Source organism: Gadus macrocephalus, chromosome 9 (genome assembly GCF_031168955.1).
Source record: "Gadus macrocephalus chromosome 9, ASM3116895v1".
Taxonomy (NCBI): domain Eukaryota; kingdom Metazoa; phylum Chordata; class Actinopteri; order Gadiformes; family Gadidae; genus Gadus; species Gadus macrocephalus.
Window position 1 is genome coordinate 3175527 of NC_082390.1, and position 14035 is coordinate 3189561.

At 43.7% G+C, this 14035-nt stretch overlaps 2 protein-coding genes across 7 annotated transcripts in view; one reads left to right on the plus strand and one right to left on the minus strand.

Moving 5' to 3' along the window:
• The window catches only part of cep290 (centrosomal protein 290), a 50717-nt gene extending 45124 nt beyond the window's left edge, over window positions 1–5593 (minus strand). For 3 of the 6 annotated variants that reach the window (XM_060060265.1, XM_060060268.1, XM_060060264.1), the window contains exons 1-5: window positions 3942–4025; window positions 2486–2629; window positions 1790–1843; window positions 1511–1531; window positions 884–1030 (exon numbers count right to left, since the gene is read on the minus strand). In XM_060060265.1, coding sequence (XP_059916248.1) covers window positions 884–1030; window positions 1511–1531; window positions 1790–1843; window positions 2486–2629; window positions 3942–4010 — 435 coding nt within the window. In that variant the 5' untranslated portion in view covers window positions 4011–4025. Of the gene's footprint in view, window positions 1–883; window positions 1031–1510; window positions 1532–1789; window positions 1844–2485; window positions 2630–3941; window positions 4026–4067; window positions 4138–4692; window positions 4771–5123 lie in introns of those variants that run through there. The other 3 variants (XM_060060267.1, XM_060060266.1, XM_060060269.1) reach the window with 2 other exon arrangements.
• Window positions 5594–5763: 170 nt separating this feature from the next.
• tmtc3 (transmembrane O-mannosyltransferase targeting cadherins 3) overlaps window positions 5764–14035 on the plus strand; it is a 29620-nt gene continuing 21348 nt past the window's right edge. The window contains exons 1-5 of the mRNA XM_060060270.1: window positions 5764–5921; window positions 6883–7096; window positions 7483–7701; window positions 11051–11150; window positions 12846–12961. Coding sequence (XP_059916253.1) covers window positions 6908–7096; window positions 7483–7701; window positions 11051–11150; window positions 12846–12961 — 624 coding nt within the window. The 5' untranslated portion in view covers window positions 5764–5921; window positions 6883–6907. The remainder of the gene's footprint in view (window positions 5922–6882; window positions 7097–7482; window positions 7702–11050; window positions 11151–12845; window positions 12962–14035) is intronic.

Consider the following 14035-nt stretch of genomic DNA (forward strand, 5'->3'; position numbering starts at 1 on the left):
AGCTACAGTCGAGAGGGTTCTGCTTTGCATGGTGTTGCCCTGCCGGGCTCTACTTCAGCCCCTGGGACTGAGGCCCCGTTTACATGAAGGGAAAACGCAGATATTTCCACGCGGTTGGGTCTCTTGTTTACAGAAAACGGTCATTTCTAAAAACTCCGGCCAAAGTGGAGATTTCTGAAAACGCCGGTTATGTTGTCGTGTCAACGGGCAGAAACGGGGTTTTAGGTTCTGAAGCGTCACATTATGCGCCAGGAAATGCTTAACGTCATATGAGCGCCCTATGTTTACAGTTTGTTTGGCTTGATTCTGAGGATTCTGATTGGCTTGAATGGCTTTATCCTTCTCCCTACACTGCCGCCCATAGGTCTGGCATAGGTATAATGGCGCTCGACGGCGTATTTATGCGTTTTGATGTAAACGACAACTTTTTTGAAAACGATGTTGTGTTCACAATGTTATTTTTGAAAACGGAGGGGGGGGGATATTTGTTTCTATAAATACCCTGCTACGTATAAACGTGGCCTGAAGCCACCTTCAGGTAGGGCTGCTCGATTATGGAAAAAAATCATAATGCCGATTATTTCGGTCAATATTGAAATCACGATTATTCAAACGATTATTTTTGAGTTTGAAAACATGATGTATTATTCAGTGTGTCTCTACCAAAAAACACTTTGTAACTGAGAACAATGTAACTGAGAAATTTCGCCTTAAAAAAATACAGCAAATGGTCAAATAGAAAATGTTCAAATCTAAAATAACGTACAGTAAATCCAGCAGTTCTAGAAAAAATGTTCGAAACTCGATTATAAATCTGTTTTGTTATCGTTTGACGCAATCAAACGAAATCGCAATCAAAATTTGATTCCTCGCCGTGCCCCACCTGCAGGTCGTCCATGCACTGGCAGTACTCCCGGTTGATTGTGTTGATTTTGCGCTGGGCCTCCTGGCTCTTGTCAACGGGGCCCGCCGCCACCTTCTGCTCCAGCTCCCGGCGGTAGAAGTCCACATCTTGCTGGACCTGCTCGTTCTGGGGACCCATCACAGAACGACAGGGTCACATAATAATGCAATGCAGTCGCATGAGAATATAACTGACACACACACACACACACACACACACACACACACACACACACACACACACACACACACACACACACACACACACACACACACACACACACACACACACACACACACACACACACACACACACACACAGGTGAATAAGTGACACAAAGACGCACGTAGGTATGAAGGCGGGGAAATGGAAAACCACAATAACAACTTTATTCAAACCCTTTGATCACCTTGGCTCCCTTAAACCCTCACTCACCTTAATAGAAATAATATATTTCTATTAATAGGATAGTTATTAATAGGATGTTCTAAAATGACTAGTTCTAAAATAGGAGGTCTGAAACTGGGTAGTTCTAAAATGGGTTGCTCTTAAATGACTAGTGTCTAAACAAAGGACGTTTCTACACTGCCTCTCTCTGTCTCTTACCTTCTTCTTAAGCTTCTTCAGCTACGGCAATAACGCATGGAACAAAACAAAAGAAGGACGGTTATGGAGAAAGCATGCCATGAGTGACGGCCGGTGAAATAGGGCGAGCCTTTGTGAAGAAACACACGCGATACGGGCTTCAGACTCGGCCCTTTGTGAAGGAGAAAGTGTGACGGGTCTATCCGGGAGAGATAAACAGGATTGATGACTGAAACAGTGTTGATTGGTGTGAGGGAAAGACGAGATGGATGTGAAGGTTCTCCGAAAACACACACGCACCTCTCTGCGGAGCTTCCTCAAGCTCTCCTCCGCCTCTTCTGCCCGCGCCGCCAGCTGAGGGAACACAAGGCAACGCAGCGCACCTCGTCACCGGTGGGTATCGCAAGCGCTCTGCGTTCTTTGAGAAAACTCCAAAGATGGTTATTTTGGATGCAAGATGATTTTTCTTGCAGCCGACTGCCAAAGTAAGCCTATTTCCGAGGAATGTTCTGTCCAATCTTTCTCTGCGCTCACACAAAGCCACGGGGGCTATGGAACAACGTCTCAACGATAAGGACATTTTATAGCTGACAAATAGCAGGCGTTATACAACTAAGACAATATTAACTATGCAAAAAGAAATCCAGATTTTTGCTTTGGACACAGCACACTCTCAAGAGACAATAACACCATCGCAGTTAAGCTATTGAGCAGAGGCTCAGATTCAGAGTGACTCAAAGTGAATGCAGCTGCATGTTATTAACAAGCAAGAGAGGGCTTCTACTCTGCAGCTTTTTGAAGTCCCCAGCCTAGTCCATGATTCTGCCCCTCCACCACCGATCTACTATGGCCTGCAAAGTATTTTACTAATGCACCCCACTAGACTATGAACTACAGTATTTTTGAGAGCCTACAAAGGGCGATAAGGATCACTCACAGCCAGCAAACACACACACACACACACACACACACACACACACACACACACACACACACCTCCTCGCTGGTCTTCTTTTCCTTGCTCATCTCCCTCTGCAGCTGAGAGAAGTCCTTCTCCCGCTGCTCCAACTGATTCTCCAGCTGATTAAGCTCATCTCGCATGAAGCGGGTGTCTCTGCCGGTGGTTGAGTGTTGGGCCATCTGGACAGCAAACAAAAACACGCACACAACACATACACACACACACACACACACCCCGTCACCCAACACCCCAATCCCAGGACAGCTTGTCAGTCAAATGTACCTTTGCAGAACGTTTTGATTGCAACTCATGCATGCACATGCTTTAACAAAACGTGCTTGGTGCTCAAGATATGGAAACACAAGACATAATGCCTTCCTTCCTTTCTCTAAAAAAACAAAAAGCAAACAATAGAATTGTGACACCAGAATAACAATGTCCCCGAGCACACAAGGAGTTAGCTCTAATCCTCTTAAGTGGCATCCTTTAGCGATAGGTACATACAATCCCTTTCGCGAATAAGCCTCCCTCCCTCTATCGATTGCAAGTGATGCGCTCTTGGCCAGAAAGATAGAAAACTCCCCATTGTATTTCCCTTGAGGGCAGGGGAAATAGCTCAGAAACAGTTATGGTTTGACGCATATTTTCAATATTGAAAGGTGAAAGAAAACCCCAAGGGCAAAGCACCTCCGGAAGTCGACTGAAGAGCGGAATTAGGGAGGTTTAAAGGAGCTTAGAGTCTTCTGCAGACAGCACCGTGGGGAAAACATTTCATTCACGGGAGACAAATGGTGTCTTTCTATTCTATAGCCACTGGCTAGTACTGCCATTGATGCATTTTTTCCATAATTTTTTTAAATGTTGGCATTTAAGTGTGCATTTTTTGTGTTAGAATCATTATCTGACATATTTTGTAAGCTTGTCAAATGTGACTATAGTAGAAAATTGACAAATGTGTTTTTTGTTGGGAACCGCAACCCTAACCTAATCTTAAACTTGCAATATGCAATATTTAAACTAGTTAAAATAAAAAATGCTGGCCAACACGTTCCTCCATCTTTGCTTACAAAAATCTTCCTATCAACACTCTGAAAATCCTTCTCACTAGCTACGTAAGAGTGGATAGAAATATGCTATCGAGTTATTTGGGATGCTGAAATTCTCTTGCCTACTAACTGAATCATACACGGCTTACACGCTTTGACTTTATCTCCATCCGGCTCAAAACATTAACATAACCTGACATATATGACGTATTCATCACATTATAATTAAATGCAACCGTTTTGTCTGAAAAAATTAAGAGATTAAACGATGATATCCAAATTAAAACATACATAACCGTGTTAACAGTTATGGCTCAAAACCCATTAAAGCTTTTTTAAAAAAAATAGTTTTTAAAAGTTCAACTTGACCGTACGAGACCCCAAAAACTATTAACCAAGTGTGTGACATAGCCGTAGGTTATGAATGAAAAAAAAATAGTCCTACCTCAAGGTCCTGTTCCAACTTCCCAATCTTGCCAAGCAAGTCATTTTCTACAAGAGAATAACAAAACATTATTTGTGTTGTTGATGAAACGAGAAGATATATTTGTTGTAAAGAATGGAGACTTGCCAGTTTTAGCTTGTTCTGAACCGGTTTTGTCGATGAGATCGTAAGCAAGCACAAGTTCTCTGTCCTTCTTCTGAGAACAAGAGTGAGAACAAACTCAATAAAAAGGCATGGAGGTTAGAGTAACCAAATTTAGCAAATTAGTAGTCTACAACCAAAATATGGAATCGATTCCTTCAAAAACATTAAGGTAGAAAGCACACTTTAAATTGTATCCCAGCAGACTTTGTTTAACCAGGTAAAAACAATGTTGAAATCCTCAAAAAACAATCAATGCTAATTTGACTTCAAATATGGCGGGTCTCTTCCACTTTTATAGGCTGATATATGCATACTCTGTCTGAAGTTGGCATCATTCTAGTTCTCAAAATGAGAAAAGGTTTTTGGTGGGTCGATGTGTGTGTTTCCACACGGCTAAACAAATGGACGATCTAGCTAAGATAAGAACAACCATGCAGAAAATGCGCAACACAACACATCATCAAAGACCTCATCCGAGCCTGGACAGAAGCTGAAACATGAAATGGGATCACCCTGTGAAAGGGACCCTGTAACATAGCATATTATGGAGCATTGGAACACATTTGGGGATAGGTCAGACAGAAGAGGGACACTGGAAGACACAGACCTTTAGCAGGGCCTGAGATACTCTAAAGAGCTGGACCATCCGCTCTGGGGAGTTGTCCTTCAGCTCGTGGCCATCCACCTGCATGGGTATGACTACATCAATACAACAACTATGTGTTCTCTCAACCAAGAATATTCATCATATGACAGGACACAGCTGCATTAGTATATTCATATGTATTCATTCATTCATTAATTATATATTCATTCATATATATATATATTCAGAATCCTACTTTTTTCAGTTTTGAAAAGCTACATCTAGTAAATGTGAAACCCTTCTTGCGCGAAAGGAAATGATCCGAATAGGGGATAAACACAATTTAGCTTAGGATTGATTTGGATAATTAATTGGGTAAGTTAGGCCTATGAGTGCACCGTCAGCATTTTAACTGTCTTAACGCACGAAGATTGGATTGTTATTTGCATTACCATCAACAGCATATCGAAGAGCGTGTCTGACTCTGTTTCTTCCCCCTCCGGAAGAGTCTCAGGGTCTGCCCTCATCACTCGCTTCCAGTCAAGAACAGCAGGCATCTTGACAGTGGGATGTTTGTGAAGGGGGCCAAATTCCCGCGCTATTGTAATGTTAAATATGAGTTACATTAGATGAGACGCTACTTGTTGATGTTAGACAGTGAGACAGTGATCTTGGTCTAACATTAACTTGTTAAAGCCCACAGCGTTAACACACACATTGCTATCTGACTTGTTTCAGCGCCACAGACGCTGCGGTTCTCTCCCACCAGATGAGGGGAACGATCGTTGCGTTTTTTAATCCAGCTATAAGTATCCCGGAATTCTATATCGTAGCAGTGCAATTCACAGATAGCACAATACGCGAACTTCCATGGTCAAACGGCGGCTTGCTGACATCCATGGCTGGCATGCTGCTAGGTTACGGTTGACAACAAACGTTAAGCAGTTCGACCGTCATCACTTTACGGCCGTCGTGAAAATGGGGTGAAAACCAAACAAACGCCTTCATTTATTGAACACGTTCAGTAATATAATAATTACACGTTTGCAACGTACCTTCAATCTTTTTTTTTTTTTAAACATATTTTAATTATAATAGAGACATTTGAATAGGTCACTAATCAAACAAGGGCATTGGTATTGAGCAATGCCCATAGTGTAGGGTACTCTGCAATCTACACCGGAAGTTGTTAGCTGCACCGCTAGCTGTACCCTACACACTGGAATGTTGAGTGCTGAATTGTGATTAACGTACGTCTCTCATCGCATGTTTCGTTGAACTACTTGTCTTTCATAACGCTTTTAGTTCATTCATTGTATAATCTCAAATTGAAAGCGACTGCAAAAGGCAAGCGTTCATACTGAATATGTTATGGCTTGACTTTACCTCACATGCTAAAAGTGCCGTTATGCCGCCGTTAGCTTGCTGACCAATGTACATCTGATCACGTTTTGGAGTTTGATTTTATATCTAGCGTCAATACAAGATTACTGTGTCCGTCTAAGTAAACGACGCCCGCTAGGTGTGACGTTTATGTCAATAGTCTACGGTCGGTTACTCCCTTTGGGATATGGTTTCTAATGGGTGGGAGTGGTTCTGGATTATTGTACTTATAGTTGGTGGGTTCTGGTTTCTAATACTAGTTTTTGGGTGTGAGTGGGTTGGGGTTTCTAATACTAGTTGGATGGTGTGACGGGGTTCTGGTTCCTAATACTAATAGGATGGTGTGAATGGGTCCTGGATTTCTAATGCTAGTACTTAGGTGGGTGGGAGTGGGTTCCGGTTTCTAATACTAGTGGTAGGAGTGTGTTCTGGTTTCTAATACTTGTATGGGAGTGGGTTCAGGCTCCTAATATTAGTGGTAGGAGTGTGTTCTGGTTTCTAATACTTGTTGGATGGTGTGAGTGGGTTCTGGTTTCTAATACAGGTAGGTGGTTGAAGTTAGTCTCTTTTGTTAATTAAGGTTTCATTACTAAACGTGTCATTTTGCAATATCCAACTCAATCTAGTATCATGGGAGATATAAATGACATGGAGATTATTTTAAAGTTGAGCAGAGCTATGTATTCAATATATACCGGAATACCAATACTGGTCAATAATATCACTACATTGAAGCGCGTAGCCAAGTTTGGGAGCAACTCTCAATATCAGTCTGTTGTACGTATATTGTTAAACGCCACATCTAGTAAGCGTTTCTCCTCCCGACAGTGGTAGATGAGGTCTTCAGTCTGCGATGGCGGTCGTCTCTTGGAAGGAGGTCCTCCTTCTCTCAGCGCTGGTGGTAGGATGCTACTGGAACACTCTGTGGTGCGGCTTCGTGTTTGACGATGTGTCTGCCATCCTGGACAACAAGGACTTGCGGCCAGCCACCCCTCTCCGAAACCTGTTCCAGAACGACTTCTGGGGCACCCCCATGGCCGAGGTGAGACGGAACCCCGAATGTGATGGGTCGATGTTCTCACAGGGCTCACTTGCTCTACAGTAAATCCTCCCAACTTTTTTAAAGGCTCCCCTATTATACCACTTTGGTGTGGGGTGGTTTATTCATTACTACAGGCCGTTTTAAAATCCATCAATTGGTGACATAAGAAGTGGAAGGGTCCAACCCGATATATAGGGGATAGATCCCCCTGGTTGCACTCCCAGGACTGTACCAACTATTAAGCTGGAGTTGTATATGTTTGACCATCATGCAAATGTGGGTAAACTCCATTGGCTTATGATGAGGAATAAGCCTTGCTACTGGTTTTAAAATCGGGACTCTGTAACACTAATCCACAACAACTCTGTACCTGTACCATACCTCAGGAGCGGAGCCATAAATCCTACCGCCCGCTGACAGTGCTCACCTTTCGGCTGAACTACCTGCTCAGCGAGCTGAGCGCTCCCTCCTACCACCTGCTCAACGTGGTGCTGCACGCTGTGGTGTGTGTGCTGTTCCTGCGCGTGTGTCGCACCTTCCTGGACAGGACGTCCAGCCTGGTAGCGGCGCTGCTGTTTGCCGTGCACCCCATCCACACAGAAGCTGTGAGTCTGTTTTGTCCCCCTGTATTTCTTCCGGCTCGTTAACCATCTCTTACCGCAGAACTAAAACTCAACCATTTCTTACATAGTTCTGATGATCGTTATAGTTCATAATTGACAACGGATTTCTCCTACGGGGGATTAATAAAGTTGAATCTGTGTCACAGGGATATCCGCAAATATCTCAAGATGATGATGGTGCCAAGATGATTGAGTCACAGCCTCTCCGGCTGTGATTAAACCAGCATGACTTGTATTTGTGCTAAATGGCGCCAGTGAATGATTTAGATTATAGCAGGGACACTGAAAGTAGGTGTGACTGGGATTCAGTTCACTGTTGATGCCTTTAAACGCTCGACTGAAACATGGGCAAGGCTTTTGTATCTATAAACCTGATCAAAACAATGTAGGAATCTGTATAGCAAGGGTTGGTCATGGCAGGGCAGTTTACTTTTTTACTTTTTTGATTTTAAAGGTTACATTTGAACATTTTTGATGAAAATGAAAAAAGTGCCTGCGGTTACCAAGATCGAAATACTCCATCTCAAGGTTGTTGACGTATCAATTGTACTTGGAACGATCAAATTGTAATTCAGTCATGTGTCAAGTCCGAAACCTGTCAAATCCAGTTGTGTTTCCTGGGCTAATTTCCTCAGTTGGAACATAATGTAGAGTTCTATTCAACTGAAGGTACAATATGTAACAAAAATACTTTACTGAAGCCATCATAAGTCACCATTGATTGAGGGAACTTGATTAATCAAAATACTGGCTTCTCCGACAACGATGCTAAAGCCATTATGTTGTTGAACTCTCCGTTCCGTGGATGGAATGGCTGTCTTTGTTATGGCCAGTGTGTTAAGATCGACGTTTCTCCAATACCCTGTATTGCCAGATAGAACACACATTGGCACACACGCAGCATGCTGCAGCCATGAAAGTGAGCAAAAAAACTGGATCCACCGAGATTGTACTAGATTCTAGCCGACCTAAAAAGCCTCCTTGTCTCCTAAAAAAGCCAGACCAGAGCCGTGCTACAACAGGGTGAATCTTGGCATTGCATTTGAAAGATGGAGGCAGCTTAGAGCCTTAGAGACAGATCTTAAAAATGGATGCCACGTGAGCTGATACATCATTTGCAAACAATAAATAAATTGCAAGGCATGCTGAACCAATTTACAATGTAGGACTCTTCGTCACTTGTCATTGTCAAGATTGAAGAATGGCGCTCGTTTCAGAGAATGCTGTTGCACTCGGCTCGTCTTGCGCCTGTGTTCGTTCAGAGACCTCAACCTGGCAACGCGAGTGAACTTCGAGTCTTGATAGGAGGGGCCTGGGGGGAGACCACTCCAACCAATATTGTGCATTTGGACTGCAGTACCTGTTTTAAACGCTCAGTGTCAATGTTACTTATTGTACCATTCAATTCACAGTCAAATGTTACATTTTGTTTTTGCAAAGCACAGGGGGTGTTTTGGGGATTTCAGTAAATTAATTGTCTTGTGGCGTTGCATACTGTAGTTCATCATTTGATGGATTTCCCATATTCAGAAAGAGTTCATAGATTTAGCTGAAAGACGTCCCAGCCAATGGCCTTTATCTTATCTGTGTCTGGAATCTCTGTTTCAACAGAGCATTTGTTTATCATGTTCTGCCCGGAGCATTGGAGCTCTCTTCATGATTATTACGAACAAAGCCTTTCTGTGTACCCTGACAACCCATGAACCTCTTTCATTTTTCTGTCTCCCTTTTATGAATGGAGACAAAACAAAATACTGAATAGTGTCTCCCTGCAACCAAATGGTCATGAACTGACCATCTCTCCTTAACATCTGGAAAATAGCTTGGTGTTTCGTGGGTCAACCAAATAATCGAGCAAACCATGTTTAAACAGCTTTACCTGTGTTTGTGTATGTGTCAAGCGTGATCCAAATATTTATTATTTCGCCAATATCACTTGCTCTGCGTAGTCAAACCTTAACCCCCTCAGAATAAGGGCTACATCTTTGTGAAGAATACAAATATGCAACTTTCCCTTTTGATCTGTGCATTGTGAAAAAAATTAAGTATAGATCAAACAATAAGCTCTGCAATGAGGTGCAGTATCTCACCAGCGAGCTGTGACTCGGGCAGATGATAGGAGAGGGAGGGAGGGAGGAAGAGGAAAGAAACCATCACCACAGCCTCTTCCACAAGGAGGCAGTCATCGTTTATGGTGCCATAAAAGCTTTTGTCTGACACAAGTCTGTAATCGGGAGTTTCTCGTGCAGCTCCCAGGACTGTCTGATTTATAACCTGAACCACACACACACACACACACACACACACACACACACACACACACACACACACACACACACACACACACACACACACACACACACACACACACACACACACACACACACACACACACACACACTGCTGCCCTCCTCCAAAGTCTATTCAGATATTCCTTTGAACTTGGGACCTCAACACATGGCCTGCAGTTACCAAAGATTCCAGAACTGTTAGTAATATGTGAGGATGTTTTAGCCTCAAATATATTGTGTAGTCGAGATTCTTGGATACAGGAAAATTATTTAAATACTCAATGGCATTCCTTTGTGCATGACAAAAATATCTTATTCTATGCTACAGGCTTTAAAACAGATGTGTCTAATTGTGTTTGAATCTCTTTTTGACAATTCGAAGACATTAACACCACGTCGTCCTTAATAGTGTAATCGATCATGTTGGGTACATTGTGCATGTGTTACAGCCCGACATTCCTTTGGGAGGATGGAATAGCTCCGTGAGGGATACCACAGCATGGCTTGGCTCCTAGAAGCAAAAGCCTGCACGCTTCTTGCAATGTTTTTTTTGTAGGGATCATGGGTTGGATTGGCACTCAATTTTCTCTGTGACTGTGTGTTGCCTTCAATAAAAGCCCCTTTTGTTTGGTTGATAGCCACTTTGTTTATTGGCACCTGCTAATCGTTCTCCTTTCCAAGCCATTTGGTAGGTTACACCATTTAAGAAGGGAAACAAACGTCTAATGCAAACTGTCCACAGCCTCATTTCATCCCACACTTGCACTGGTGGAAAGGTTTCTCTCCCTCAGGGCTCACCAGTGCATTTTCTATGTTCTGCTGAATTAAATGGAGCCACATTTGTTGAATACGCTGAGAGTCACAGACTAGGCATCGTTGAGCCTAGTCTGCGACGCTGACCATGCAAAATCTTAGTCCAGGCCCCCCCCCCCTTAATCTGTGTGATGTTTTCTCCTTGGCATTTCCATTCCAACATCTTTCAACACCATTAATTTGATGCCTGCGCTGCAGCAAATTCTAATGCTGTTTTGTTGTATCAGGTCGCAGGTGTGGTTGGCAGGGCTGAACTGCTGTCTTCCATCTTCCTCCTGGCTGCGTTTCTGGCGTACACCAGGTCTACTGGCAGGGACAACTCCATAGGTGAGTTATGCAATATCAACAGGGTTTTGTACATCACAATGCATCATGGGCTATTTTGTTAGCCATATTTATAAGACTCGAGAGAGTTTTAGTAGTGTAATATCCGAACACGGAAATATACTGCCACATCTTGAAGTAAGAAATGCAGAACCACAATGTATCCTTATAATGAACAATAATCTCATGATTATTGGCTAAACCATGACCAAAATAACACAATAAGTAACATTCCAACGCCCCTGAGCTTCCAAAACGCTGTCACGTCCGTCTCTACTGTACAAGACACTGTACTTGAACCTCAGACCGCCAGATCAAAAGATTCTGACATTACATGTGCTTTATTTGTATGTGTTGGCTGGGGGGGGAGGAGAGAGAGGGAGGGAGAGAGAGGGAGAGAGGGGGGGGGGGGGGGGGAGGAGAGAGAGGGAGGGAGAGAGAGGGAGAGAGAGGGAGGGGGAGGGAGGGAGGGAGGGAGGGAGGGAGGGAGAGGGCCCGCCTGATGGGCGATTTCCCTGTGATGAAGATGTGGGGGTGTATTCATGTGTTTGAACTGCGCGTGTAAGTCAGAGCGCAATCCTGGCATTCGTTCGGCATTCATACCGTGACTGGCTGCTTGTCACGCACCTCTGAGAAGTGGAAGCTCTGCAGGCGTAGTGCCCGAGCTGCGCGTCCATGACAACGCTTCGGAACCAAGGGTGACCGCAAACCGCGTGGCCGTGCATTGGTCCGTCACGCACCTACGGTGCATCACAGCGGAAGTAAATGCCACTTTCATCGCTGGCACGAGGGCTAAGCCTTCTTTGTTTTTATACTGTATGTTACCCTCCAGGTTACAAACTTGTAAAATGGAAGCCTTCGTAAGGAACGTTGTCGCGGTTTCCATATCGTTTATTCATCCGATTCTTACCATCGGTATGCAAGTCATCATTGATTGGTTGACATCAATCATCGTTAACCTCCGGGTTCAGTTAAAATAATGCTTGTGTAGGTTAATTGAGATTACCATGTTCATTATGTTGTAAAATATAATTAGTCAGCCACAGGAATTTTGCTACCTAAAAAACACGCCAATGACAGTTTCTTTATTACCACTAGTCAGCTGATGGAAATGCTTTTCAATGAATAAAGCAGAGTAGTCAAGTCACTTCAGCATCATTGCCTTTTCTGGGACACATCTAGGTGTATAAACGTGTCTCACTGTGATGTGCGTGCGTCACATCAAAACCTGAAACTACCATTCAAACACTTTGCTTCTCCTGGGCTAAACAGAATCAAGTACAGGTGCACAGGGGCATTGGAATTCTTGTACGGTCCACCCAGTCAATTATTTTTAAACTAAAAATAGCACATAATAGTAAACAGTCCACAGAGTAAAAAGGTCCATATTCTAAAAAATATACTAATAAGATAAATATGTAGTGCAGAAAGTGCAATAAAAAGACAATTCGCGAGACGAGGAGGTGTGTGTGTGTGTGTGTGTGTGTGTGTGTGTGTGTGTGTGTGTGTGTGTGTGTGTGTGTGTGTGCGTGTGCGTGCGTGCGTGCGTGCGTGCGTGCGTGCGTGCGTCTCAATGGGTCATAGTCTGAGATGGGGGGATAGTGTGCCGGTCCAGTTTCACGAATCAAACTCCCATGAGGCCCAGCTGCGGGTTGTATCCTGCCCACTGACACTGCGTTTGTCCTTCATGTCCCGCAGTGTGGACCCCGATCGGCGTGACGGTGGTCCTGGTGTCTGCGGCGACCCTGTGCAAGGAGCAGGGCATCACCGTGGTGGGCATCTGCTGTGTCCACGAGGTCTTCGTCGCCCAGGGGGTAAGGCTCCTGACACGGGTGCGGCCCAGAACCCCCCACTGCTACTGCAGCAGCACCCCTGCACACCTGGTCCAAACTTGTAATCTCCGTTAACCTACACGAGCACACACGCACCATGTCGACTTTTCTATTATTGATGTGCTCATGTGAAACGGGGCCTTTTTTTAGAAGGACAAATTCCTCGGTGGACAAAAGTAACGATGTCACTTGCATTAAAGATGTACAAATAAAATATGAGGTGTGTGTGTGTGTGTGCGTGCGTGTATGTGTGTGTGTGGACATACATAATACATAATTCTGTGTACTAGTCTGAGGCTTTGTCGGGAATACACAACACAATATGTGGTCGCTAAAATGTCCTCAAAACTAGGTCGGTTGTAAATTCACTGAACTAACGGGCAACAAAGTGCGATGTGTGTGTGTGTGTGTTACACTTCAGTAAGTCAGGAATTGCCCTGGCCTGCAGAGTTTGTGCAAAGTTTTTTAATACATTAAGTGCATACATTAGGTGCCAGACATTGTAAGTCGATTTGGATAAAAGCATCGGTTAAATGCCCTAAATGTAATGTAAATGTTCCCGATTTTGTTCCCTGCCTAGGGACGATGGATGTAAATCTGTATTTTTGCTGAACTTATAAATTGCATTTTCTTACTGATTGAAGTGCGCTCATTGAAGTGCTCAGCCCCCATCAAATAGAGGAATACATTTTAGGACAGGTTAAACCCTGTGGTCTCCCCTCAATCCCCCATCGGGTTGAGCCTAGGGTCGGAGGTCATTCTGGGACACTACAGCTGTACGCCGTTCATGTCTGTTTGTTACAGATATGAATTTACATCTCAATACAAAAGTTCAGATCAGGCTCAATGATAAACGCTTCCCTATCAGTGCCCGTTCCCTCTTTTGATGATTTCATATCATCAATGATGATGGCGCTCTGTGTTTTCTGTGTATTTTTAAGTCTTGTGATCTTCTCATGAATATCCTGAAACTATAGCTCTCGCTCCCTTTCCGCAGAAGTGGTCGTGGGGAGATAGCATCTGCAAACAAAGGGTTAAAAAATGCAAGACGCAAGT